At 47.6% G+C, this 26,215-nt stretch overlaps 1 protein-coding gene and 1 long non-coding RNA gene across 15 annotated transcripts; one reads left to right on the top strand and one right to left on the bottom strand.

Moving 5' to 3' along the window:
- PURA (purine rich element binding protein A) lies at positions 1–20,485 on the top strand. 14 transcript variants are annotated; one of them, XM_085590994.1, is made up of 4 exons: positions 1–1,391; positions 17,281–17,346; positions 17,434–17,490; positions 19,923–20,485. In XM_085590994.1, the coding sequence occupies exon 1, from the start codon at positions 226–228 to the stop codon at positions 1,174–1,176; it is 951 nt and encodes a 316-aa protein (XP_085447120.1). In that variant the 5' UTR covers positions 1–225; the 3' UTR covers positions 1,177–1,391; positions 17,281–17,346; positions 17,434–17,490; positions 19,923–20,485. The 14 variants fall into 14 exon arrangements, with proteins under 14 accessions (XP_085447120.1, XP_085447117.1, XP_085447119.1 ...); XM_085590991.1 differs by having other exon boundaries at positions 18,495–20,485; XM_085590993.1 differs by lacking the exon at positions 17,434–17,490.
- LOC146766154 (uncharacterized) lies at positions 15,975–24,852 on the bottom strand. Its single transcript, XR_014958234.1, has 2 exons — positions 21,891–24,852; positions 15,975–21,305 (listed from the first exon to the last, which is right to left on the bottom strand). It is a non-coding gene; the product is annotated as an uncharacterized LOC146766154 (long non-coding RNA).
- Positions 24,853–26,215: the final 1,363 nt, after the last annotated feature.

Genomic DNA, 26,215 nt, shown 5'->3' with positions numbered 1-26,215 from the left:
GATCTCGCGAGAGCGCGGCCGGCTGGTGGCCGCGGGGGCTGTTGCAGCAGCGGCGGCGGCGGCGGCGGCGGCGGGAGGAGGCGGCGGCGGCGGCGGCGGCCGGGGGCGGCCGAGGAGGCGGCGGCGGCGGCGGAGGAGGCGGCGGCGGCGCGGGGGCGGCCGCGCCGGGGCGAGCAGCGGCGGGCGAGGCCCGAGCGGCGGCGGCGGCGGAGCGGCGGCGGCATCATGGCGGACAGAGACAGCGGCAGCGAGCAGGGCGGCGGCGGTGGGGGCGCGGCGGGCGCCGGGGGGCCGGGCGCGGGCGGCGGCGGCCCGGGCGGCGGCGGCGGCGGCGGCGGGGGCCCAGGCGGCGGGCTGCAGCACGAGACGCAGGAGCTGGCCTCCAAGCGGGTGGACATCCAGAACAAGCGCTTCTACCTGGACGTGAAGCAGAACGCCAAGGGCCGCTTCCTCAAGATCGCCGAGGTGGGCGCGGGCGGCAACAAGAGCCGCCTGACCCTCTCCATGTCGGTGGCCGTCGAGTTCCGCGACTACCTGGGCGACTTCATCGAGCACTACGCGCAGCTGGGGCCCAGCCAGCCCCCCGAGCTGGCGCAGGCGGCCGACGAGCCCCGGCGGGCGCTGAAGAGCGAGTTCCTGGTGCGGGAGAACCGCAAGTACTACATGGATCTGAAGGAGAACCAGCGCGGGCGCTTCCTGCGCGTCCGCCAGACCGTGAACCGCGGCCCGGGGCTGGGCTCCACGCAGGGCCAGACCATCGCGCTGCCCGCACAGGGCCTCATCGAGTTCCGCGACGCCCTGGCCAAGCTCATCGACGACTACGGCGTGGAGGAGGAGCCGGCCGAGCTGCCCGAGGGCACCTCCTTGACTGTGGACAACAAGCGTTTCTTCTTCGACGTGGGTTCCAACAAGTACGGCGTGTTCATGCGGGTGAGCGAGGTGAAGCCCACCTACCGCAACTCCATCACCGTCCCCTACAAGGTCTGGGCCAAGTTCGGCCACACCTTCTGCAAGTACTCGGACGAGATGAAGAAGATCCAGGAGAAGCAGCGGGACAAGCGCGCCGCCGCCGCCGCCGCCCCCGCCGTGGGCGCCGAGCCGCCCCCCGAGGCCGAGGCGGCCGCCGCCGGGCCGCCCGGCGCGCTGCTGCAGGCCGAGGAGCCCGAGGAGGACTGACCGCCCGCCCGCCGGGACGCGGACTGGCCCCGCCGCCGGCGGGAGGGCGGGCGGGCGGCGGGGCGCGGGGGCGGCGGCCCGGAGCCCCCCCTCCGCCCGGAGCCCCCCCGGCCGCGCCGCCCGCCCGGCGCCCCCCCCGCCGCCCGGCAGCAGCAGCGCCTCAGACCCGCCACCCATCGCTGGATGTTCCTCCACTTTACCCACCGTATCAAACAGTAAGCAGCTGCTAAAACAAAAACAAAACAAAACAGAAAAAAAAAAAAAACCAAAAAAAAAAAAACCACACAAAAAAAAAGAGTCAAAAAAAAAAAAGTAATAACATTATATATGAACTGTGTTTCCTACTTGATTAAAAATATAAAGAACTGAGTGTTTATTTCCCTAATTAACCGAGAACTTTTGTACACGTTTAAGCTATTATTATTAAAAGTGTTTGCAAAAATGGTCAAGATTATAATATTGCTGAATTATATAAAAAAAAAAGTCCTTTTCATGTTGAGCTAACATTTGACTTTAGCACAAAAAAAAAAGAGATATTTTAGAACACGTAAAAATAATATTTTTAGTTTTTTCTTCTCATTTTGTTACCAAATTTCGAACCTTACATGGAGGTTACTATAGTATATTTGACACCCTATATACCTGTGATTAGAGATGTGTATATATATATGAGGGCTAGGCATGCTGTGTGTCTGAGCTTTGTCTAAATGTTATGCAGAAGTTTGTAGAGTTAAAAGGTACGTAGGTTTAATTCATGCAAGGTAAACAATAAGTGCTCTCTTTTATACAATATGCATTGCATCTGGACCTTAAACATATAAAAATGGTCAGTGAAACTTCTGTGAACATGAAGAAAAATTATTAAAAAAGGCATTTAAATGAAATTTGCTAACTTGTGATTTTTACGTTTGAACCAAAGTTATTCAAATAGTAAAAAAAAAAAAAAAAGAAAAGAGGAAAAGAAAAAAAAAAAGAGAGAGAGAGAAAAAAAAAAAACGAAAAGTAAAGAATTTCCTCCCATAATATTTTTTTTCTGCACCTGTTTGGTTTACAACTGAGTAGGCATATTGTCATTATTGTGTATATGAGATGTACTTGTATTGTTCATAATATATTTTTTTTATTCTGTGTACTTAAAGTACTTAACCTGACATGCAGCGGTTTCCAGTCCACCTGTTTTTGGACAGCAGGTAGCGAGTCTTTCCGTGTGGCCACTGGCACTAGCACTATCTCCTGAAGTCGGAGCGATGCTTTGATCCCCGTTCACTCCCGTAGGCCTGGTAGAAGCAGTGCAGCGAGGGCAGCGTGATCCCACTGAGCCATGGGGGTCGGAGTTTGGTTGGACAGTGAAAGCCAAGCCGGTGTGTGTCCGTAATGGATTTCCATGTAGCTGTGGTGCTAGTTCTCATTACTGGCTACATACCTGGCGAGCCTGGCCGTGCCCTGCCCTCCCCGTCCCAGCTCCCGCCGGGCGCGGGCTCTGCTCGAAGCCTAGGCTAGGGAAACACAGATTTGTCAGAACACTAATCTGTCCAGGTGTGTTCTCCAAATTGAAATTGTTTGTAATAATAATAAGAATAATAATAGACTTTTACAGGTTGTCTTCGTTGTTTTTCAGTTATGTTTTTCTTTTTTTCTTTTAAAAAAAAAAAAGTTGGTGTGCTTTTAATTGACTAACTTCTTGCTGCTGTATAGTAAAATATTAATATATTTTTATCATTAAACTGCTGCATGACTATCATCATTGTGAGTGAAGAGAAAATGTTATAAAAAAAAAAGATGCCTTAAACAGTGAAAACAAAACTTTATTTTTTGTTTTTTCTTTTCTTTTCTTTTCTTGGCTGGAATTCAGTAGAGAGCATTTCAGAGAAACTAGAATCTCGTTCCACTCGGAAGTTTTTTGGGAATGCAATCATTTTGCTGAATGGTCTTGGCTGAGTTAGGGGTCAGGTAGACCTGAGCTGCTCCTGTGTGAGCAGGAGCTGCCAGCACTTCTTTACCGAGGGGCAAGGATGGAGTTTCGGAAGGGTGGGGAGAAAACAAAAAAAAAGCTTGTTTTAAAGAATTTGATTTCCTGCTGTCATTTTATTCCCAGTTGAAATTATAATTCCCTTTTTCTTCTTGGGGTTTTGGGGTTTTCTTGGTGTTTTTTTGTTTGGTTTTTTTTTTTTTTTTGAGATGTACTGTAAGTGTCAAAACAAGCTGTTTCCATTGTACCATGCATTATTGCCCTTGAAAGAAGTTTGCTGTTAGTGTTCACAGAAAGTTAAACACGAGCCGTCGGTAGCGAGGTGTTTCTGTTTCTTTTTAAACAATCACTGGAAATGTTTAAAATTGCTTTAATGTGCACTTTTCCTATTTCCCAGTAGTGAAATAAGCTTTTCAGAGTGCGTAATGTGACATTTGAAATGGTTCTCAATTGCATGTAAACATGTGTCTGATAACCTGCTTCTGATTCGGAGGCTCTGGATGGGCAGTTCCAGCGATTATTGTACTTCAACTGTGATGTGTCGGGACTGCACTCTCCATGCTGCTAGACGTAGTTAGGAATTTAATTGCTTTGGTTTTGCTACTTGATTGATTGTCTCGGTCCTGCTGTTCACTGCCCTCCCCAAAGTTGTGGCGCTGCCGACGGACGCGCTCCGGCGCCCGTAGTTCCACGCCGCCGCGGTGCGTTCCCAGCAATAAGTAGCGGGGAGGCGAGGAGAGCACGGCGGAGTGTCCTTCCGTCCCTCCCGGCTCCTGGGAGCATCGCTAACGAGGCAGGCTCCTCCCGTGGTCTTCCTCGCCCGCGCCGCCCGGATCCTGCCCAGGATCCGGCTGACTCGAGGAGCGCGCACGGGTCCAGTCAAACCAGTACAGCCTGGAACAGCCCGCGGGCAGTTCTGTGAACAGTGGCCGAGAACTCGTGGTCAGTTTTTGTCTCGTTTTGGGTTTCTTCTGCGTGTTTCCTCGAGTTTTTTTTTTTTTGTTTCGTTTTGGTTTATTCTTTTAACGCACGTTCTGGATGTTCAAGGACTTGATGAATGATGATAACGAAAGACTAAAATGACTGTAAAGATTCGTGAGATTTTGCTCCTGGTTGTTTTAGTTTCCTTTGGATTTGTTTTTTTGCTTTTTTTGTTTTAATTTTTGTTTTCCCGGAGGTGCTCGGTACTTTACCAAGGCTCTAATATCTCAGTATTTAAAACAAAGTACAGAAAACCCTGTTTAATGTTAGAAGAAGAAAGGTATATTTGACCATATGTGTTGTTTTAAAAAAAGACAGTATGCTCAAATGTGCCAAGATACCTAATTCCTGAGAAGTATGCCTTATATTTTCCTTGATGATATGCTTTTAAATGTCTTGTAGAATAGGTCCAAGAGCATGATAAAAGCTACTTTATAATGACTACGTGCAAGAAAACTTGAAATTCATTGCAATACTGACATTATTTTATTTTTAAGTTAAAGGGACACTGTCAAGTAATTTACCATTGAAATACAACCACCTTTTAAGTGGTTTTATGCTAACGGGGAAATGTCCTCCGAATTAAAATTCTATTTTTTTTGTTAAAATGAAAACAAAAAAGTGAAATTGCTCTGTCTTTGAGAATTTAAATAAAAAAGAAAAAAAGAAACAGCACGAGCCGCTGTTGATTCCTGCCTCTTCTTTGCGGTCCCGCTTCCGATGCTGCGGCGGGAGGCAGCCAGCAGCTTCCCGGGAGCCGGGGGGGCCTGGCCGGACCCTCCGGGGTACCCCCGCGCCCCGGTACCGGGAGCCCCGGGTTGGGCTCGGCGGCAGAGCGGGAGCCCGGCCGCGGGTGCCGGGAGCGCGCCGAGCTCCCCGCCAGGCGCGCCCGCAGGCGGAGGGCTTTTCGCTTTTTCGAAAATTCAATTGGGAAAAAAAAACGGAGAGAAATACTTGACAGTGTCACTTTGTGCGCATCCCTCGCACGGGTTGAAATGCGCGAGGCGCAGCGCTGCCGGGAGAGCGGTTCCCGAGCTGTCCCGGGACTGGGGGAAGCGCGGAGGGGCTGCCCCGGGGGCAGCGGGCGGGCGCAGAGCCCACCCCGTGAGCCAGGCAGAGCTGCTGCCGGGGATTTAACCCCTGCTCAGAGCCGACCGGTAACTTCTTTTTTTTGTTTCGTTTTGGGTTGGGTTCTTTTTGGGAGCAATTACTTTGTTGCCTTTAAAAATAGCACTGTAACCACCTTTTTTTATGATTAGCTGTAGTGTAACCTTTGTCCCTTCAAACTATGCAAGCTATGAAATGTAAATTAGGGATCAGTTAAAGATAGTTGATTATATTCAATCAGATGACATTCATGCACTAACTGGAGTATATACAGATAAAGCTATTAGAGTGACTTGTATGCTAACAGCAAGATATAACATACCTACCTATTCTAAAAAAATGACTATTAATATTGTATAACAGGACTGTGGGGGTTGGGAGGGAATGTTATCTCTTATCTTCTTAAAAGGGGATTTAAGATTTTTATAACTGTTTTTTCCATCAAACTTTAATATTTTTGTCAAATTTTTAGGTATTTAATTTGTAAAATAGATTTTACTTTGTACTGGCGTACAGAAAATAGGGGTTGATTTAAACTTTTTTGAAGCCAAGTGATCAAGTACATTTGTAATAAAAAGTCAATGGATCTATATCAGTCGTACTCACTGTTTTCATTTCTTGTACGTTCTAATGCAGTGGCGCTCTATGTCTCCCAAGGAAAGAAAAAATTGGGGAGGGGGGTGGAAGGAGAAGGCAAAAATGTCAGCACTGATGCTGCCAATTGATGCAACTTTGCGTGCACAAGTGGCCCTGGTCAGTGGAGATTTGGTAGATATGCATTTTTCCTAAAACACGGTGCACTTTTTCCAGAAGGGTTTATGCAAACCTGACATTTTTGGCATGTCTTCACTTCACGCTTCCACCTTGGCGCCCGTAAACTCTAAAGTCGCCCTTTGGGAAGCGCCTTTCCCTGGCACTTCAGGAAAAGCAAAACCAACCAAAGCAAAACTCTGATTTCTTCTAAAGTGGTGAACTACAGCACATGATGTTTTTGCACCCTCACACGCTGTCTCCCTTCCTCCAAGGTCTGCCACTTGCTTTTCTCTAAGTTCAACAGGTCAAAGTATTTTTTGTTTCATTTTTTTAAAGTAAAATTGCCAAGTGTTTTGGATCGAAGACTTCAGCAGATCCACCGAGCTTGGATCCAGCACCTTGCAGAGCACTGACATAATTATTTTTTGGTTTCTTGTTTGCTTTAAACCTAGCCCTCCCCTTCCCTGTCCCAGGGCATATACCAAATCTGATTGACTTGTCTGTGGCAGAAGTTGTGGGAGTCAGCAAGGAGAACGACGACATTAATGTACAAGAATGCTAAAACAGGTTTACATTTCAGGGGCTCTCTTCAAGCATGAAAACCTCAGAAGTATAACTAGAACCAACCAATTTCCTCGGTTTTACTAGTCCTCCAGGTAGACATTGAGTCTGTCTTAGCTGAGTTGGAAAGAAGGCAGTAAAGGCAAATTCTTCCACAGCTGTGCAATTTGCTCCTTCAAAAACCTGCTGCTTCCTACTGGATTTGGGTGGCTTTTGGAGAGGTAGAGCTCTGCCTGAAGCACTGTGAGTTTCTCTTTTAAAAAGACACTGTCAAGAATTCTTTTTTAGAAACCCAGTTTGCAGATTTTTTTTTTCCCCTGGCGTTTTTTTACTTCTTTTTTCTTTTGATTTTTGTCAGGCTTACCCAAACTTTCCCTTTATTGTCTTACTCTCCTCCTTCGTTGGCTGCCTGCTCCTTGTTAACTCAGCTTGTGCAGCTGGAGGGTCACTGTTCCTGGTGGTGTTTGGACTATCTGGAAGAGGAGCCCAGTAGTTTGAAATTCTCATGCTGGGCTTTTTTATATCTTTTGCACAGTCATTTCTCTCCCTAAAAGTTTTACTCTTCTTGGCTTTCTCTTGTAATGTGTGAAGAAAGGTGAAGGGCTCTGAATTTTTGGTGGCAGAACAGAGAAACTGGCTGCATGCAAAGCGTTGTCACAATGTTTTGACAAAACCGACAAGGTAAACAAGCGAGTTCCATTTTTATTCCCGATTCCTTCTGCTGTTGCCATCTCCTTTGCTGCTTGCAACAATGAAAGAGTTTCTGCCCAGAGCTTTTTTTTTTTTTTATGGTTTCTTTTACTCTGCTCACTTGCACATGATTTAGCTCACTGGCACTGCAAAATGTGCGTGGGTTGTGAGCGTGGCAAGGAGATACGTATATAGAGTTTAAAGCTAGTTAAGGTTAATTTAAATGGACTTCCAAAATTATAACCTTTTTTAAAAGCTCGCATTCCCCAGAGCCTAATCTTTGGGCCTGAAGTTGATGGCATTTTTCTTCTCCTCTGAAGAGGAGTGTGTTGTGTTGGGATGGCTGAGGGTGATGGCACAGGAAGGATGCTCCTCTCTGTGGCAGCTCTCCGGAAGCTCCGCAGCTGGAGCCGGGCTGCCTGCTCTGCTCTGCTCCCAGCACAGGCTCCCGTTGGTGCCAGATGGTCCTGGGTCTGCTCTGGGAGTTTCTCTTAGCCTGCCTATCCTCCTTTGCTTGTTGTCTTTGCAAAGCATTTCAGTTCCTGATGGGCTGTGTGTGTTAGCAGCAGTCTGGGAGAAAGGCAGCTCACATCAGGGTCCGCAGCAATCCCACTTCTTGTGAATGACAAGTGGGCCACGAGGCTGTACTGGGCTGTGTGCTGCTTGTTAGTGCAGAGCAGCTGCAGATAGCAGAGAGAAGTAAAGGCCAAGTCATCCATTTGCAGGGGTTTCACAGTGTTACTTCTTCAATGGCATTCTGGATATTTTACTGCAATTTGGTTGCATAGAAGTTGCTGCTGGAGGAGTACATTGGAAGGGAAAGGATAAGCAGGTTGATGATGAGGCTGGCATGGTGTTGTCACTAACAAAGGCATTTCCTGAGCCAGCAGCCTCAGGCTGAGTGAAAAAAGTTTGTCCAGAGGAGGAGTTCCCAGCAGCCACAGCAAAGGTGTTGTCTGTCTGGAGGGTGGGAAAAGGCTTTCAGAGCAAGGTGGGAGATGGGATGTGGCAGACATGGATGGCCAAGGTACACCTGGGCTGCCATGCAAGCCCTTCAGCATCAGCACAGCTCTTAGAGAAGCCCATGAGAGCCTGATGACAGTGGCTCTTTGCCACAAGCAGCTGAGGGGTGTCAGGCAGCTGCTCCCAAGGGATCATGGAGCAGTGGACACTGAGCTCCCCAGCTGGGGTAAGCTCTGCTGGTCCCCATTGTTGCAGTTTGGTGGCTGAAGCCAGATGAGCATTTTGTATCTTGGAAGAGTCAAAGCATGCCACTCCCACCTCTATAAAAGTAGTAAAGGGTTGTGTAGCCTGTTTGAGACAAAATATCACGGGAGAGGGAGAGTTGAAGTCATACAGCAAGAAACGAGGCGTGTTTTCACTGAAAATGTCAGCTGGAGATTAAGTGAAAAAAGATAAAGATAGAGGACTTTTGGCCTCACTATCTGTCTTTTGAATGTTGACTGATTAAAATAAGACAGAGTGAATGGCTGGATATCCCCAAACAATGCTTCACTGTCCCACTGCAGATTGATACTGCTGGTGCTCCTTCACCCAGAGATGGGATCTGGTCCTGAGCTTTCTGCTCTGGAAGGCACCGTGGCCAGCCAAGATGGAGCCTGCTCAGGCTGGCCATAGATTTTGCCTGCATGTGGGTGTTGTCTTGTTTTGGGTGACCAGACATCACCTGGGCTGTGGCAGTACCTCTGCAGCTCAAGTTGGGTGTGTGGTTTGGTAGGGAAATTCTACTGTCCCTGTGTGAGGTACCTTGGAGCAGTCTAGGAGCACAAAACCTGGTACAGTTTGGGTTTAACTAAGACAAGTTTTACCAGCTAGTGGGCATTAAGTTTATCAGGCCAAGCTAGAGCTTGTAGGAGAGTAAAATATCCAAAACACAGGTAACATAGCTGTCAGATCCTGAGCAGGGTCTACTTTGCTGTTGAACTTGGTGACCCTGGCCATTTCTACACCTCCTCTTGAGTCTTGAGTTCATGAAATGTGGTGAATCTCTGCTCCTTTCTAGACCAGCCATCAGCTGGAAGGGTTTTTGGTTTGAATGGGAATCTGCTGGATCTCCCCAGCAGGAACTCAGTCTTAACTCAGACAGTTCCTTGGCTTTGTTGGTGATCAGTCGGTTTGCTGTCCATCCTGACATTAGCTTTTCAAAAATACACACACCTTAACCCTTTCTGAATCTTGGGCCATGTAGCAGACTGAAGTGCAAAGAGGATTGGCTGCAAAACTGGCAGTGGGAGTTTCTGCTGAGTCTCCCTGGCTGTGGCATAGAGGCATTTTTTTTTCTTGAAACACTATCTTGAAATATGCAGGAAGCAAGAAAAACCAGCTTCATTCTTTCTGTTCGAGACTGGAGAGGTGAGAGGTGTGGATTTACATCTGCAGCACAAAAGGATGTGCCCCTCTTGGCTGGGGAGACCTTGGAGGGAGGTGGCTGTCGGAGCCGATCCAGTGCACGCCTCTGGGACGGCAAGTGCATGACTTGGAGAGATTTAGACAGCTTTTTGGGAAAAAACCTCCTTGTGTTGAAATGTCATCCCAGTCATGATGTTGTTTTCAATGGAGAATTGCTTGTGGAAGTGGCTTGCAAGCTGTATCTGAAGCCCCGCGACCGTGCTGACCCCGGTGGGTTTGGCTCTCTTACTGAACACGGAGCAGGGACCGTGCAGCAGCCCCATGGGTGTGGCCTTGGTGCAGGAGATCCCGTCCTGCTGACACATGGCAGCGCTGTGGGCTGGGGGGTCTTACTGCCATGCTTGCAGGAAGGTCTGGGAGCCAAGCCTGGGCTCTCAGACATCATCACCACCGTGCTCTGGATTGATGGCACGGGGAGTTTTGGGGGGACTGTGGGGGCTCTGCTGCGGGGCTGACCCCCAGTGTGGTTTGTGCTGATGTGGCTGGTGTTGAGATGAGGCTGGAGGAGGCTGTGTCCATATCATGGACCTGGATAGTTTCTGGTGCTGGGAATTGAGTCAGTAAATGAGCAGTGGTCGTTTTTTCTGTTACTGGTGAACGTCTTGATGTGTGACTCGGGGCTCAAATTGCTGTGTGCCCATCGAGGTTGGACCATTGGAAGTTTGGGGGATTTTGTTCTCACTCTGGGTAGAAAGGCAGCTGTCAGAGGGCTGGACAGTGGTTGTGCATCAGGCAGGACCTGTCTGTTGGGATGTCTGGGAGCAGCATTGTCATTTGAAGGGCAGCCACCTTTGTTTGGCTGTCTCTGCCCCCCAGCTTGCACTTGCTCTAGTGTCTCCCTAGGGAATGCATTTTATTTCTTCCTGTTCCATCCTGGTTGCACAATAGTGAGCACAATGTAGGCTGCTGGCTTTGTTGCCTGCAGTCTTCTGAGGTTTGGAACTTGCCTGGGCTCACCTTTTGCCCAGGCATCTCACATGGGCAGGGGAGCTCAGACCAGCAGCTCCTGGGGAGTGAGTCTGCATCGGCACATCGATGTCAGCCGGTCCAGGCTCCTCAAAACTCACCATGGGGTCGAGAGGTGAGTGCTGGGATTTCAGGGACCAGCTCTTCTCTCTGCATCAGTCCAGCAGAAGCAGGTCCAGCTGGCTCACTTTTGGGCGAGCTGGGAAGGCTTGCCGATCTGTCAATACTTCAAGAAATGCCAGGGCTAGGAATCATGGAGAAAGGGTTTTGTGAAATCTGGTATTTAAACCTCCCACTTGAGTGATGCTGAGGAGAGCTGGCAATGTAGCATTGGCTTATCAGAAGCTGTGTGGGCAGGTCAGCTTAAAAAAATGTTGCATGAGCAGCACCAGAGGTGAAGGAAAGAAGCTGGTGTCTTGTCAGGTACAGAGTTTAAATGGGGTGAGACTTCCTTTTTATTAAAAAGATTGTTTTATTTAAATAATAAATGACAGTGTGTTCACCGTTGCCAGGGGCTGCTGAAGGGCAACCAGGCAGGTCTGAGCGAAGTAGGGACTAAAGGCTTTGAATTATTTTCTGTCATTAATAACTCTGAACTGAGCACTGCAAATTCATGTAAAAGCCATCTCTGCTTTCATGCATGCGAACAGTTTGGTTTGTGGATAGATCTGCTGTGATCAGAGGCTCATTCTATCTTAAAAAAAAAGAAGTTGGCTTCTGAGCTTCACCTCTCAATAAAAGTCCTGGAAAATGAGTCCTTGCAGGTTTCTGCAAGGCCATATGTAACTTATCTTGTCCAATGCACGTCTCTAATTGGCAGTTTAAAGTAATTTTAAAAAAAAGAATCTGTTAACGGTCAGTCTATTTTTGGTTTAAAGATGGACTTTATATGGTCATAAAGTAAAATTCCTAGCTTAATTATGGGAATCAAAGTACATTGGCTTAATTGCACAAAGAACTGCACACAAGAGTGCAGAGAGGACACGCTTTATGAGTGATTATCTGCTGATGAAATACTATATGGAGCAACAAGTGGGTGCATTCCAGGCTCCAGAAAGCATCCTGAGGCCAGAACTGCTGGAGGAGAGATGGCACCAAATCCTTGTTCAATCCAAGAGAATTGGACATTTCTCTTGTCCAGTGTGGACCAACTCTATTTCTGGAAATAAATGAGCATGGTCAGGGTTTATTCCCACCACAGCCCTGACTGTCCTGCCTTTTGGAGACTTGAAGCTGGACAGGATTGAAGGGGTGGTTTATAACCAAAGCCTTGGTTGAGGAGTTAATTTGTGTTCTGGATATGCTTCCAGAATCTGGAAAAACAGCTGTAGGAGGTTTGAATGCCAGAGGATTTGGTGATGGGAAATACAAGTTCCCAATTATTAGGAGATCTATCAAATTATCTCCCTGTTGATTGGACATGTAGACTTTGAAAGGTGTCAGCGTGCTTGGGGCAAGCCTGCATTCTTGAAGCTGAGGTACCTGGGAAGCTTCCTGGTGTCCAGGAAGGAGACAGAATTTAGGACATGGCAGTGCCTCTTCCCAAAGTCTGTGTGTGTGCCTGGGAAAAGGCTGTGACAGGGAAGTGAACTGAAGAGCTGTGACTTCACAGCATTTCCACTTCAGCCCAGGCGTCCCCAGCCTGGTGGCACGGCAGGTGGGCAGGGTTTGGGGAGGACAGAGCTGGTGGGAGGCTGAGGCTGCTGGGGCTGGAGATCGAGAGCAGAATTGTGTGCACGGGAGGGATTGGGCTGGAGTAAGGAATGGGCACATCTGCACAACAGGGTGGAAACAAGAGACAAAAATAGTTATTGTAGATTGCTCAGTGGTGAAAAAAGACTTTGGCACAGCTGCTCTGATTGAAACATGGTGGGGGTGATAGAAATCAATAAGATACTGCATTACCTGCCATTGTAGCAGGTATGTTAGGTCATAAAGGAGGAACACTACAGCTAAAAGGTTGCTGTAAAATCTGAGGAAATTGGAGTGCTGATGACCAAACAGCCACATTTATGTTGGATATAAATTCTGTATTTTAATGACATGGAGGTATTAGGAAGTTTTCTGTTCCAAACAAAAGGAAAGTTGAGGATTTCATGAGCCTTGGGAAAAAAACAGGCTTACGCATCTTCATAAACCTGTTAGAAAAAGTGAGTTCTATTATGACCATGCTATCTGGCCAGATTGTTTGGGAGGGAACTGGCTAACATTTTGGTGTGCAAACATATTGATTTACTTAAAGAATAATTCATTGTAACAGCCTGGTCTAGAGTTCGCCTTTGTTTAGGACTAAGACGTAAGACCTGATTCAAAATACAATTATTATTGAGTTGTTAAGTAACGGTGACCACCTGGGGTCACTGAATTGCATGTGCAGAGTTCTCAGGGGTAGAAGTGGACTAAAAGTGAGTCTTCTTTTTTCCAAAATATTGCAGGGGAGTCCTTAGACATACCATAGATACCTGGGAAGGTTACTGACATCCAGGTGAGGCAGAAATCTGTCACAAAAGAACGAACAACCCTAAAACTGTTGTTAAAAATAGTTCTAAAGGAAGGGACTTGTGGAGTTCAGGAAGATTCCACCCAAGGACAGCAGTCCAGCTCTTAAGGAGCAGACTGGAAGAGCCACGTAGTAGTGCAGGTAACCATGATTGGGAAATGAAGCAGTTTAGGAGGGGCTTTGCAGAGCTGGAGGCTTTGGGGAGCCAATGCTGTCTGAGGGACATGAGAGACAAGGCTGGGGAGAAAATCTGGCTGTGCAGGACTGAAGGTAGAATTCATTTCCTGCACTTCTTCATGCCACTGAAGTGACTCCCCCATGTCCTTCTGGAGCACAGGGCATGTTTGAGAGCCTGCTGTCCTTTTGGGTGGAATAAGGAGCCTTCTTCTGAAACTCAAGTGAGGCAGAGATGCTGGAGCAAAGTAGGAAATTCAAGTGGAGGAACAACAGATGCATCAAGGGGTTTTAAAAAAGCTTGGGACTGAAACTTTTAAAGGTACTAACAGAAACAGGGCTGTCAAAAAACAGCTTAGTATTCTCCATGACTAGATAACGTCCTAATGTCAGGTTATTCTTTTTTTTTTTTTTTTTTAATTAAAGTATTAATCGGGACACTGGGGATTGCAGATCGGAAACCCTGAACTCCAGTTTAAGAAGGAGAATCTGAAGTGCTGTAGCTCTTCAGTGTGTGAGACATGGAAAGCAACATATTTTCTGCAGAGAAAAGGGGTTGGATCAGGTGATCCTTTCCAGCCCAGTCCATTCTTTGATTCTATGATCAGTCTGGTTTGCTGGGGCACCTACCAGAATGACTGAAAAACAGCAGGATAAAAATAGGCTTGTTATGAGAAGAGAAGAGTCTTCTTTGGTTGCAGTTGATATTTGTCACTTGGGGAGCAAAAGGTAGACTAAAGTCTAGTTAGAGAAAGTGATTAAAGGCTTCCAAGTCTGCATCTTCAGCCTTTGAGCAAATGAGTTCCATTCAATGGTTTCATTAAACCCAAAGTTGCTGGGTGGAGAAAGGTTGATTTTCATGAAACTTTTGTGGTGGACACCACTAGATCCAGGTTGCAAAGTCTGGTCTGACAGGAGAAACAAGCCCAGAATATTGGGTAATATGGCATCTAGATGTCTCCTGCAAAGCAACACCCCCAGTTCAAATTCCTGCCTTGAGCTGGACTTGCAGGTCTGCCAGATCCCAGAGTGTGCCTCAGCAGCTGATATTGTGGGTATGTTCTGTTTTCTTCTTACTAAGAAAAAACTCAAAGGTCTTGACTTTTAAAATGGGTAGAAAGGGAAGGAGTAGGAACAGCGGTCTGGGCAGCATCTTCCAGTGTTTGCCTAGGTCTGTCCTTGAGGGAGATTATTGGTGTGTGTACATGCAGACCTGTGTTACCTCTCTTCCCAGGAGACCCAGAAGAACCCACAGGTAACTGGTGTCAGCCAGAGCAACCTTTTGCTGCTCTGGCTTAGTTTTAGGCTTCTTAAAAGTCTAGGAGTCATGGCAAATACCCTGGCTTCCCCCACCTTCCTTGTCTTCAGTAGATGATGGTACCAAAGAGTGAGTGCTTTGATAAGTCGTTGGAGTTTGCAATAGAAACAGGATAACTGCAAGCACCATGAGGCTTTCAGTCAGAGTTTATGTTTAAAGACAAAAGCAGAGTGGTTGGGTTATACCAGGGAAGTGACCCGAGCCTGGCTGTGGCTGGAAAATTGAGAAGAGCATAAGGTTTGGTGCAGTGAGCATGGGGCTGACCCTGGGACAAGTGAGGCAACAAGCAACAGGGGGGAAAAAAAAGCAATTTTTAATGCTCCGTCAGTATGCCAGGCTGTAAGTGAATTGTTCATTCAGGAGGAAGAACTTTGATTCTGGTAGCAGAGCAAATGAAGGGAAGATGTGTGCTCTGCCACAGGAATCCTGCACATTTCAGGTGTAGGTGCAGGTCTGTGAGGCTGTTGAGCAGAAGCTCCTCTGTACTACAGCTCCTTAGAGCCCCACAGTGTCCCTGTGCTGCTCTCCCTAGTGATCAGGTGGTTGTCACTGGCACAACCTTTGTCCCTACCCCTAGAAATCCATTAGATTGCTCACTTCTAGTTAAATTATACCAGCTGACTTTGAAGTTACTCAATATAAAACTGTCGTGGTATTGCTTGCATGATAGTTATTTGATGTAAGACAACAGTTTCTTGTGCTCTCTCTTTAGGAATTTGGGCTTTGAGTTTCACTGGGGTGCGTTGTACATACCCAACTGCACAGGATCAGGCCCATCTCTGTTTTAAAATGTATTTCACATCTGCAATTAGAGATGTTCTAGGTAACAAATTAGAAGATCGAGTTGTCTGTCACAGGCTCAGATGATCATAGCGACTTGTGCTAAAGGCTCTGTCCTCGTAGAGACCTGCACGGCTGCTTTGTGTAACTGCTGTCAGAGCTCTGGCGTTCTGGTAATAGTGTTTTTTAATAAGTGTACTGAGTATACTCGCCTTTAAATCCTGTTAGGTACCAATAATTATTGCTGGTATTCTGTACATTAGCTCTGTACTAGCATTCACATTGGACTAGGCTTAATAGCGTGAGTGTCAAAGATGACTTGAAAAAGGAAAATTAGTTTATACCCTTTCCATGTGGTTCTACTCCATGTAGTGAGTGGTTTGTAGAAGTACCATAAGTGCTACAACTGTCTTCCCCCTTTTACTTGCTGTGATTTTCTGCAGCAGAACATACAAATTTAAGTCTGTTGTTCCATCCTTTGGCAACACTGAGATATTATCATGGTGAGGTCCATGGAAATACCCAGAGAGCTGGACCCTCACACAGAGATAAGGCATCTTTTCCATTTGTTTGTTTTTTTTTTTTTCTTCTGCTGTCCATCCTCCAGGTTTTTGTTTGTTTTTTATTTTTCAATGTAAAAAAAGTTATACCCTCATCTGTCAGTGCAACATCCTCTAGGATATTTGTGATCTTCCAGGAAAGGTAGACAGGACTAGAATAACTAATGCCAAAAATTGCCCATGGCAAGGGAGGGAAATCCTTGTTTTCAAGGCAAACCCCATCCAAACTTTTTTCAGCACACCACAAGGGTATAAATCCCAACTTTTTCTTTTCCAGGTGATCTTTAAGGCCAAGTAGCAGAGGGCAGTGTTTGCCCTCCAGTGGGGTTCGGTGCCACGTGGCGTCCGCGCTGTCCCGCAGGTCTGAGCCCCTGGCACCCCGGCATTTAGGGAGCTCCGTGGGGTTGGCTTTCACCGTGTCCTCAATTTGGATCCCCAGGGCGGAAAAATTAGGACTCTGTCAGTTAAAGAAAAAAACCAAAAGTGAAGGAAAATCTCTGGAGAGTTGTGTTTCCCCACAGCAGTGACAGCCCCTCAGCACCCACTTCTGTTCAGCCAGGACGCCCGGGTCAGTCCTGCTGGGTTTTTAGCCATCTTGACCTCATGTTTGCAAATATTATTGGTAATATAATGCTCTATGTACAAATGTCTGTGTGGCTCATGTGTATGTTTCTGTGGTTCCAGTCAGCCACAGAGTTCTGGAATTTCATTGTACTTTGGTTAAATGTTGGACTTTTAACTCTTCTACTGTATGGCTTCTTGATTTCTCTTGTCCAATGTGGACCAACTCTATTTTTGGAAATAAATAAGCATGTAAATAAAATGAATGGGTTTATGCCACTTACAAGAAAATGCTTTATTTAAAATATACACTCAGCCTTGTATATTTTATGGTATCTCAGGGAGCAGCCTAGGCTCAGGCCCCAGCAGCCTTGTGCTGAGATACCATATTATGTACAAACTCATTTCCCAGTGCTTTTGGAAGCAGACTTCCCATCTCCTGAGCCAAACCCCCGTAGGACCAGCCTTGCAGAGGAGGGAGGGGGGAATCCAGAAACACATAGTTTAAGGGGAGTAAAGGAAACAAACACGACTTTCCTCTCAACACAAGGCTTCTGGTTTGAGGTGTCCAGGTGCCAGAGACACTACTGGGTGCAGGGATGCCATGGGTCGGTTCTCAGCTCCCACTTGGGAGCACATGGAGATCAGGAGCACAATGACATCTCTTTTTTTTTTTTTCTTTTTTTTTTTTAAATTCTCCATATAAACCAATATTTACCAGTAATCCTGTGTTTCTGTTTTTGTTTTTTGGCAGACTTTTACCAGTAAATATCGGTTTATTCCTGAAACCAGAAGCCCTAAACATACCTTTGTTTATAAGGTCAGTTGGCATTTTGTCTCTCTCATTCCCCACTCCCTCCCAGTACAACCCAGCAGGTGGTTGAAAGGTACCGAGTTCTCTTTCTAGTTTTCCTGCTCTGCATCTCTGGGAACTGGAGCCCGCAGGACCTAGAGCCTTCTGTTGGTAATGTAGATCCGAGTTTACAAATTATTCTTTTGCCATTTTAAATCCTGCTTTTAAGGACAGAGGTGTTCCCACCTGCCCACCATGGGAACTGGTAGAAACCCCTAAATTTCTCCTTCTCTCTGAAGCCTGCGGGTAGGTCTCTCACTAGCATCTTCAGGCTTGGGACTGAGAAAATAATTTATCCCAAAATATACACTAAAAACTGCCATTTCTGGTTTGCTGTGAGCAGGACCGGGGGAGGGAAGGGCGGGAAAGGAATTTGTAACTTACTTTTCTCCCCCTTTTTTCCTAGAAAGCAAATGTGACATGGGGAGGAGGGAGAGAACATGAACGTGGCCCTTCCTAAACTCATTGTAAACTCATCCTCCGAGGCTGGGAAAAAGGGCAGGTGAAAGATCTGATCCTTAAAAGGACATCACTGGGTGTCTGAGACCCCAAAAGCAGCTGGCAATTTCTAAGGACTCAAATTGCTTTTGGTTTATCCCAAGACAAATTGACTTGGGAATGTTGAAGCCTCCTTTTTCCTCATAAGTATTTGCCACCCAAACACTTCACGTTTTGGTAATACCCCAGAAGCAGAGAACCTGATGAGGGATAGAAAATGAGTTTACTGCATGGTCCCGGCCAATTTTTTTTTCCCAAGCAAACAAAACACAAAAAAAATAATTAAAAAAAAAAAATCCCAAACCAAAACCCATCCCTGTACCTCCCCAGAAAAAACATCCTAAAAAAGCAAGTCCAAGAGGATCTCAAATGGCCAGATGCCCAGTCTGGTTTTGTTCTGCAGGGTTGACAAGGGTGTTTTTGGCATAGCTGGAGCCCAACCATGTCCCTTTAAGGAGCACCGTGGCTCGTTTCCTCCTCAGGAACCCTGAGCTGAGGGCTTTGCTGTTCCTGAGAGCTGATCCAAGCTCCTGCAGCCTTAGTTGGAGTCCAGAATGAGGGGAGCCCTTCCAGCTGTGCACTTTGAGCTGAAAACTACCTTTCCTCCCCTTTTGCAGCCTGGGTGGTTCTGATTGCTGGCAGTTCTGTAATACAACCTTAATCTGAGCAGTTGAGGCTGGTCCTACCTTATCTTCAGACGTCTTGCGGAGGACTCCTGTTACCAGTTTGGTACTCAAAAGCTACACCCCACCACCAGAAGTCACTTTTTGTTTTTTCCAAAGGCAGTGATAGCTCACCCTCTCTAGCTCTAATGGAAAACCTGATAATTGCAATGCAACTTTCTAATAAATTGTTCATATATTCATAATTCCGTTGCAATCCCAAATTGAAGAAGAGATCTGTTAAAGGTATATATTAGTCTAGATTTTTCTTATTGTAAATACTGTAATTTTATAATACTGTCAATATTTTATTAACTTAGAAATATTTAACAGAGTTTAATCTATGGTAGTTGATTCATTTATAGGTTTATGTTGCAGCCAATTACATTCTAATGTAAGATTAACTTTCAGCATGTAAACTTTGAGTGAATATATCTTTGGAAGGATTAAGAGAGAAAACTCTCACTCTTAATCTGTAGTATTTATCCCCGATTCCCAGTTGGGAATTATTTAATGAAATATTAGGAGATTTTGAGAGCTCATGAGTCTGATAACTGCAATGGGATTTGAAAACTTGAATTTTGAGATGTACCTGTCTCTTTGACCCTGTGAAAAAGTTTGAAAAAGTTTGTTTCATTATCTGACCTCTCTAGCACGGAAGTCTTTATTTTGAGCAAAGGGACACTGTCAGATCAATTTTAGTTTCTTGCTTTTGGGGGGAAAAAGAAACCACAAACTGCAGCCCTGTGGCATGCGTGTTAATTCTTTTTGGATCGCAGGGGGAACAGCTCCTCTGCCGGGGCTCTGTGTCCCTGGCCAGAGCAGCTCAGCCCTCCGGGGGTCTGGGCAGCACCGCTGCTCCGCAGCCGAGCTCGGGGCCGCGGCCAAACGCTCACCAAATCCCAAACGTGACGATTTTTGACCAAAGTGTTTGCTTTTTACAAATTGAAATCTCTCTCTCTCTTTTCACCTGATGGTGTCCCTTTAGCATCATAAAGATGTTCATGTTCTGTGAGAACCACGAGAAGTGATTTTCTTTTCCAAGCAGGGGAGAATTGGTCTGTCATGTGTTTGCAACGCAACTTGCATAAAAAAATACCAAAAATATTTTGTGGGTTTTCACAGGCGTTGGTATTTTTTGAGTGTAAAAGTTAATCTTGATTAGAGATGTTAATCTTGATTAGAGATGTGCCAATCTTTACTGCTTTCCTGTAGTGTTGTTACACTTAGGCATTTCAGTTCACTTACAAATATATACTGTAACAGTATACTTTGTACAGATTTATTTAAAATTTATTTGAAAACTGAAATAAAGTAGGCAGAAAATAAAGATATTTATTTTTCATTTGACTATGTAAGAAGGTATCATTCTTTTGGTTTTAGTGCACTGGTGTACCAAGCCTCAGAACCACTGCTTTCTCCAGCTCATAGGATGCTTTTCCAGACTGTGGATACGTGTATGTGTACTGCTGTGTTGATAAGTAAATGCCAACGATGGAGTTCGTTGCTTTTATACATCCCAAAGAGAAGTTCTCCACCGTTCACTGTCTGTTTTCTGACCGAAAAGGCGTGTGTTTGTGAACAGTGCTCACGCCAGCTCTGCCATCCCACCCTCACATCAGCTCACACCAATGCCAGGATGGGAGGAGTTGCCTGCGTACCTTCCCCAAAACACCCCGGGCCGCAGTGGCATCGTCAGGGAGCAGTTCAAACCTGTGTCCTTTGGGCTTTGTGTAAAGCAAATGCAGAGCAAGAAAAATTGAGATGTTAAATCCATTAGAAAACCAATTCCTTATTGTACAGTAGTATGGAGATCTCTAGTCAACCTGCCATTAATAATAGATTCTTATTTTTTGAATGATCTATTTAAAAGAACAGCAAGCATTGTATTTGCTAGTAAATCTGAAGTGTTTACATGGAATTACTAAATAAATTATTTGATCTAATATGGCTCTTATCAGTGCTGATTTTTAATAATAGAAATTCAGTTTGGCAGCTGCTTTTTTAGTTCGTGCTGTTCTTTAAAAATCTTCCAAAGCTTTTTTTTTTTTTTTTTCCACTGCATCCTTGTGGTTCAAATTAGGTTCTGAGGAAGAGGCAAACCACGCCTCTCCCTGCAAGGCCTGACAGGAATGCTAGCTCACGTTTTCCAATGTTTTCCAGCCATGAGGCTTTCCCTTCACATCCCAAGCAGCTGAGATGAGCAGGATGCTCTGAGCCCAAAGCCCTGCAGCATTCACTGCTGCTCACCGGGCTGAGGCCTGGGGCCTGGAGACACAGGATGGGTTTTTTACAGCAGAAGGCTTTGGGATAGAAGTAGAACATCCTCCTGTGAGGGAATGAGTTGTCCCACTCAGTGCCAGCAGTGGTCCTGTTCCTGCTGTTCCAAGGCTGCTGGAACACCCTGTGCTCCCAGCTCTGCCCCTGCCGTGGGTCTGTGGGCAGTCCCCAGAAACAGATGAAGGCTTTGGATCATCAGCAAAGCCAAAGGCAAATTCAGGGGCTCTCACCCCTTCCAAGCCCCAGAGGAGCCGGCTGTGAGCCCCCAAAGCTCCCCGGAGCTCCGGGGCTGGAGGATGGGGCAGGCGCTGCCCCGCCTTGGGTGGAGGGGCTGCAGGTGGAGAGCGGCGGAGGGAGAGGCTGGATGCAGGAATCCCTGCTCCAGGAGCAGCAGAGGAGCCGGCAGGCGTTGCAAATGCCGACTCTGGCCACAGCGTGTCCCCCTCCAAGCGCCGCAGACGCTGCTTCTCTCCCGGGCGCTCAAACCTGGGGAGAAGGAACCCATCAATAATGCACCCGCCTGAGCGCTGCGTCACCCCGTGCTTCATTCAGCGCCCCAGCGCCTCAGCCCTGCCTACAAACCCATCCGGTGCTTGCGTTAGGCACGGCCTGAAATTCTTGTTGGACATGGATTTCACGCCTCATGTTCAGGGCAGCATTCCTGCCCCACCCCACACTCGCTCTGGTGCTGCGGAGGGACGAGCCCGGACCCTGCTCCGTGTACACGGACAGTGTCTCTCCCAGCCTTCCCCTGCCCCTTCCCTCTCCTCTCTCCCTCGCTGGCTTGGAAAGGTTTGAGATATCCATTTCTTTGGCCTTGCAGCACCGCCCCAGCTCTCCCTGGGCTTTGCACTGCAGCAGCTCACCCATCAGGCCACACTGTTTCCATCAGAAATTAATCTGCTGTCTCTTACTCCTCTGAATAGCATATTTACACACATCTCTGTCTCCTTTGTGAGCTAGCCCATGGTTATGAGCAGTATATTCCTAGAAATTTGCTTTCTAGTTTGGGGGAAATAGAGCACACTGATGAAATGGCTCCATTTGTCTGAGTAACATCAGGAAACTTACCTGGGCCAGATGCTCCTCCAAGCTGGTACCCATTGGCCAGTGGTGGGTGCTTGAGAAGAAGCAGGAAACAGCTCCCCTACACCTTGCCAAGCCATGAAAGGCCCTTATTTTGGAAGAAAATACTTCCTCTTTAGCTTAATTTCCCACTCCAAACCCAACTCTCTCTTTACAGCACATGGGAACAACCCTCAGCATTGATCCTGCTGCCTCTCATGTCTCCACTGCTCATTTTAATGTGTAAAGCAAAAACCAAACTGAAATGTCAGACAAAAACTTCAGTCACAAAGTTTTGGGGTTAGTAATTGCTCAAATTTGTTTTCAGTGGATGGGGAAATGCTCCAGTAACTCAGATATGGAGCATCCTGAGCTGGTCTTGCCTCACAGGATGGCTCCCAACCAAAGCAATTCCTTCCATGCCGGTTTGGTTGGCATTGCAGAGAACCTGTGACTTTTCTGGGAATTGGCTGAAGTAGGTTATTCAAGATAAAAAGAAATGCCCCAGGGTGGCATTCCTGACCTAGGGAAGCAGAGAAGGTATTTTTGCTGTTTCCACCACTGCTGCTCACATGGAGAAGTGACTCAAAAGCCAACTGGTAGCTCCCAATTCTTCCCAGTCCTGCCATGCAGGTTTTGGGAATAGAGACTGCCCTGAATTTCCAGGAATGCATATTTGCAATCAAGAGGCACAGACATGAACTTGATCCACCTCCTATGAGTTTCCCTTTCAACCCAGCAGAGCATGGGAACTGCGAAAGGAATACTTGAATTATTTTGTCCTGGATTTGTTTCTCCAAGTCCAAAATACAGAGATGCTGAAAGTGGGGAATTTTATAAAATACCCAATATTCAAGTTGGCCTGGGAATCAAAAGCCAGGGCAAGGGCAGAGGGTGATTTCTGCTGCCAGGCAAGGAGGAAGGCAGTGTGACTCTTGGGGAGCCATTGTTCTGCACCCCCTGGGCAAGCTGGGACACAGATGGGGCCAGCTGCTCCAGAGCCTTTGGGGGCAGCTGCCTGTCCCAGGCTGCCATCAGGCAGGGACTGCTGGGGAAACTGTGTCCATGAGGCAGCCAAAGCTCAGTGCCAAGGGATGCCTGGAAGAGCCTGACCTGACAAGGATGCCCTGGGAGAGCCACAAACACGGGGGGAAAGAGGAGGGGACTGGTTTTGAGCAGCAGAACCCAGCTCAGCCTGACTGACCCTACAACAGACATTGCTCCTCTGCTCTTCCTCCCAGAAGGGTCTCCCTGAGCCAGGCTGCATCCATCACAGCCAGAGCAAACTTTGCCAGGACTGACCAGAAGGACTGAACTGTGCTAAAACTGGAAGCAGGAGATGCCCAAAGTGCCTCTCCCTGCCGTGTGAGACAGTAACAACAGCTGTAGTGTCCAGCACAGCTCACAGCCCACAAGGATTCCCAGCTGAGGCTGCTACTCTTGGTCATGGATTGAACCTGCAGTGTGTCTGCCAGGAATGTAATGGAAAAGCACCTTGCCACACCCTGCATGCTGCACTGGCTGAGGGCTGGAATGACATCCCGGCCATCCCAAGGGCAGTCCAGTGTAGTGCTGGGCTCCCCTAAGCACAGGAGGAGCTGCTCCACCCCACAGCAGGCAATTCCTGCTCTTAGAGGGTCCCTAAAGCTTTTCTCAGTGAGGGAAGTCAGATTTGCCCCCACCAGCTGGTAATGCTCCCTCTCACTTTGCCAGTCAGGGAATCTATCCCAAGATAATCCAATGCAGCTGAAGGATCCTGTTACTCCTCCAAAAAAAATGATCTCTAGCAGCAATAGAGCAGTTGGGCTGCCCCACACCTGCTGGGAGTGTTCCAGGCCAGGTTGGATGGGGCTTGGAGCAGCCTGGGCTAGAGGAAGATGTTCCTGCCCATGGCAGGGAGGAGGAGCAAGATGAGTTAAGGTCTTTTCCAAACCCAAACCATCTCATGAACAGCAACAGCTTTCCCTCCAGTTGGTGTTTCCCCTTGACCTGTGAGGGTTTGCCCTGGCTCACAGCAAACACTGAGGTCCTCACAGACTTTGTGACCAGCACAGTGCTTTGACCAGAGGCTGCAAGAAAGGAGTGTGCACCCAAAAGCCCAGCCCAGACCTGTGGTGGAGGCACAGCACAAAGGGGCTGCAGGCAGCTCTCCACTGTGCCAAGCACTCTGAAGTAACATCATGTGCAGGATGAGCTGAGTCCCCTGTGGGGAGCAGCAGGGATGAAGGCAATCTCTGTGCCCAGCTTTGATGTCCCCTGGCCCTGCTTCTCCTTCCAATAGCCCATGGCACTAAGTGCTCCTAATCTTGCATTTTCTGTGTTGAATTTCCCTTCATTTTCAGCCTGCAGCTCAAGGATTTCTCAGCAAGCTGCTGCTTCTCTGTGATGGAATTAGTGACAGTGGGGACAGCAATAGTAATTATTCAGTGACCTAGAAATGACCTTTCGCTTTTAAAAATCCATGGCTCTACTAAGGGCTAAACATTCATGAACCTAAAGAAGCTCCTGAAACCCCAATATTTGGGCAACAGCAAAACACCTGGGAATGGTGATCAAGGAGGGAGAAGCCCCAGGAAGTGTCAGAGTGAGTGAAGGATCCTGTTTGGAACCAGGACACGTACCCTTGAGCCCTGCTGGTGTCACAGCCTGTGTGCCTCGGTGGGCTGTGGTGGCCCTATCCCAGTGCTGGGACACAAGGATCCCTGACTGCAGGAGCAGCCCTTCCAAAGCTTTTTGGGAAGCAGGAGGGATTACCCAGCCCATCCCCCAGAACAGCTGTGGGCACGTGTCCACTGGATGTGGAACTGCTGGTGGCACCCACTGCCCCATTTGTCAGTCCTACAGCCCCCAGGCCTTCCTGCCCGTGTGCTGGCACAAAGCTGGCACCAGCCTTGGCCCTGGGAGGAGATGCCATGGGGAGCAGGCAGGAAAGAGACCTTCTCACCTCCCATGGTCTCCTGGCCTGCTTCCAGACCACCAGCTCCCCGTGCCACTGAGCTGGGCACATGCTGGGCAGGGTGTCCCCAGCTCTGCTGGCTTCACGCAGACTCACTCCCTACAACGTGGGCTTCTGCCCTGGTTTTGGCCATGATGGGTAGTGGGATGCCTGATGAGCTTCTTAGGAGATCTCACCTGCTACCTGAGCCCTCTGGGGAGGTGGAGATGAGCCTTGGATTAGGGAACTGGTGTCCTGTGTGTCTCCCAGCTGCTCAGCCCCTGCTCAAAGGGAAATCTCAGTCTCCCAGGGATGAGTCAAGAAGCCAGATGAAGGATAAATTTTTAGCATTCTTTTTCACTTCATACCACAATAGTGCCCACTGAGGCTTCTTGTGGGCTCCTGGGCCAGCACCCCAGCTCACCTGTAAGCCTCAGCCCAGTCCTGCCAGGAACATGTGCAGGTCAGGTCCTGCCACGTGAGCAGAGCTCCCAAACTCCCTCGCAGGTGGTTGGAAAGGTGCAGCCTGAGCCCGTGGGCAGACACACAGACACACAGGGACTGCTGGACCTGAGTGAGGGCACCCAGATCAGCACTGCTGGGTGAAGCTGGATGCACTCTCAGCCTCTCCAGAAAGTTGTGCCTGAGGAAGAGGAGGATGAGGAAGGTACTGGACTGCTGGACCCCTCTGGTGTAAAGCCCCACTTCAGTCAGCACAAAACTGGCTTTTTTCACCTTCCAGTTGTGCCCCTTGAGGTCTTTCTGCCTAGACAGATCCTTGACACAAAATGGGAATCAGTGATTCAGAAAAATACAAACCATCTGTGGAGCAACGTCACGGCAGCAACCACTTCACACGTGTGAGCCCTTAACAGACCTGCTCCCTGGGGAAAAGCAGAGTTAGCTGCAATTTTTTTAATGCCACTGCTATTTTGAAAGGAATAACTCATATAATAATAATAATAATTGCTTCCTGTGCATGCTCAGCACGTGTGCTTTGAGCTCAAGTAGAATATTAATAGTAATTAATTACAGCCCCTCTGACAGCAGCCAGTGTCAGGAGGGGACACCCACTGGTGTCAGCTCAGGGACAGGCTCTGCCACTGCCTTGTCTCTCCATGCCTGTATTTCACCAGCCAAGCCTTTGCTCGGCACCTTTCCTTCACCTCAGAGGTCTCCAGGGCGATCCTGGGGCTCAGGGATCCCCAGGATCCCTCCACAAGGCTGCAGGAAGCAGCCCAGGGTGGAGCCAAGTCCCAGTGTCTGATAAAGCAGCTTGGCTACAAAATGCTTTTCTGTCTATTCTAGAAAAGCTGATTTCCTGCTCAAAAAAATGTGGTGGTTCTCACCTAATGTCCCCACAGGAACACTTGGCTTAAACAGCTTTGAAATTAGT

This window comes from Lonchura striata, chromosome 13 (assembly GCF_050655825.1).
Source record: "Lonchura striata isolate lonStrDom1 chromosome 13, ASM5065582v1, whole genome shotgun sequence".
Classification (NCBI taxonomy): domain Eukaryota; kingdom Metazoa; phylum Chordata; class Aves; order Passeriformes; family Estrildidae; genus Lonchura; species Lonchura striata.
Note: the sequence above shows the minus strand (reverse complement) of the source record. Positions and strands in the feature narration are given on the sequence as shown.

What these genes read in the sequence shown, in the direction of transcription:
- PURA (XM_085590993.1), top strand. Translation starts at nt 226, where the DNA reads ATGGCGGACAGAGACAGCGGCAGCGAGCAGGGCGGCGGCGGTGGGGGC.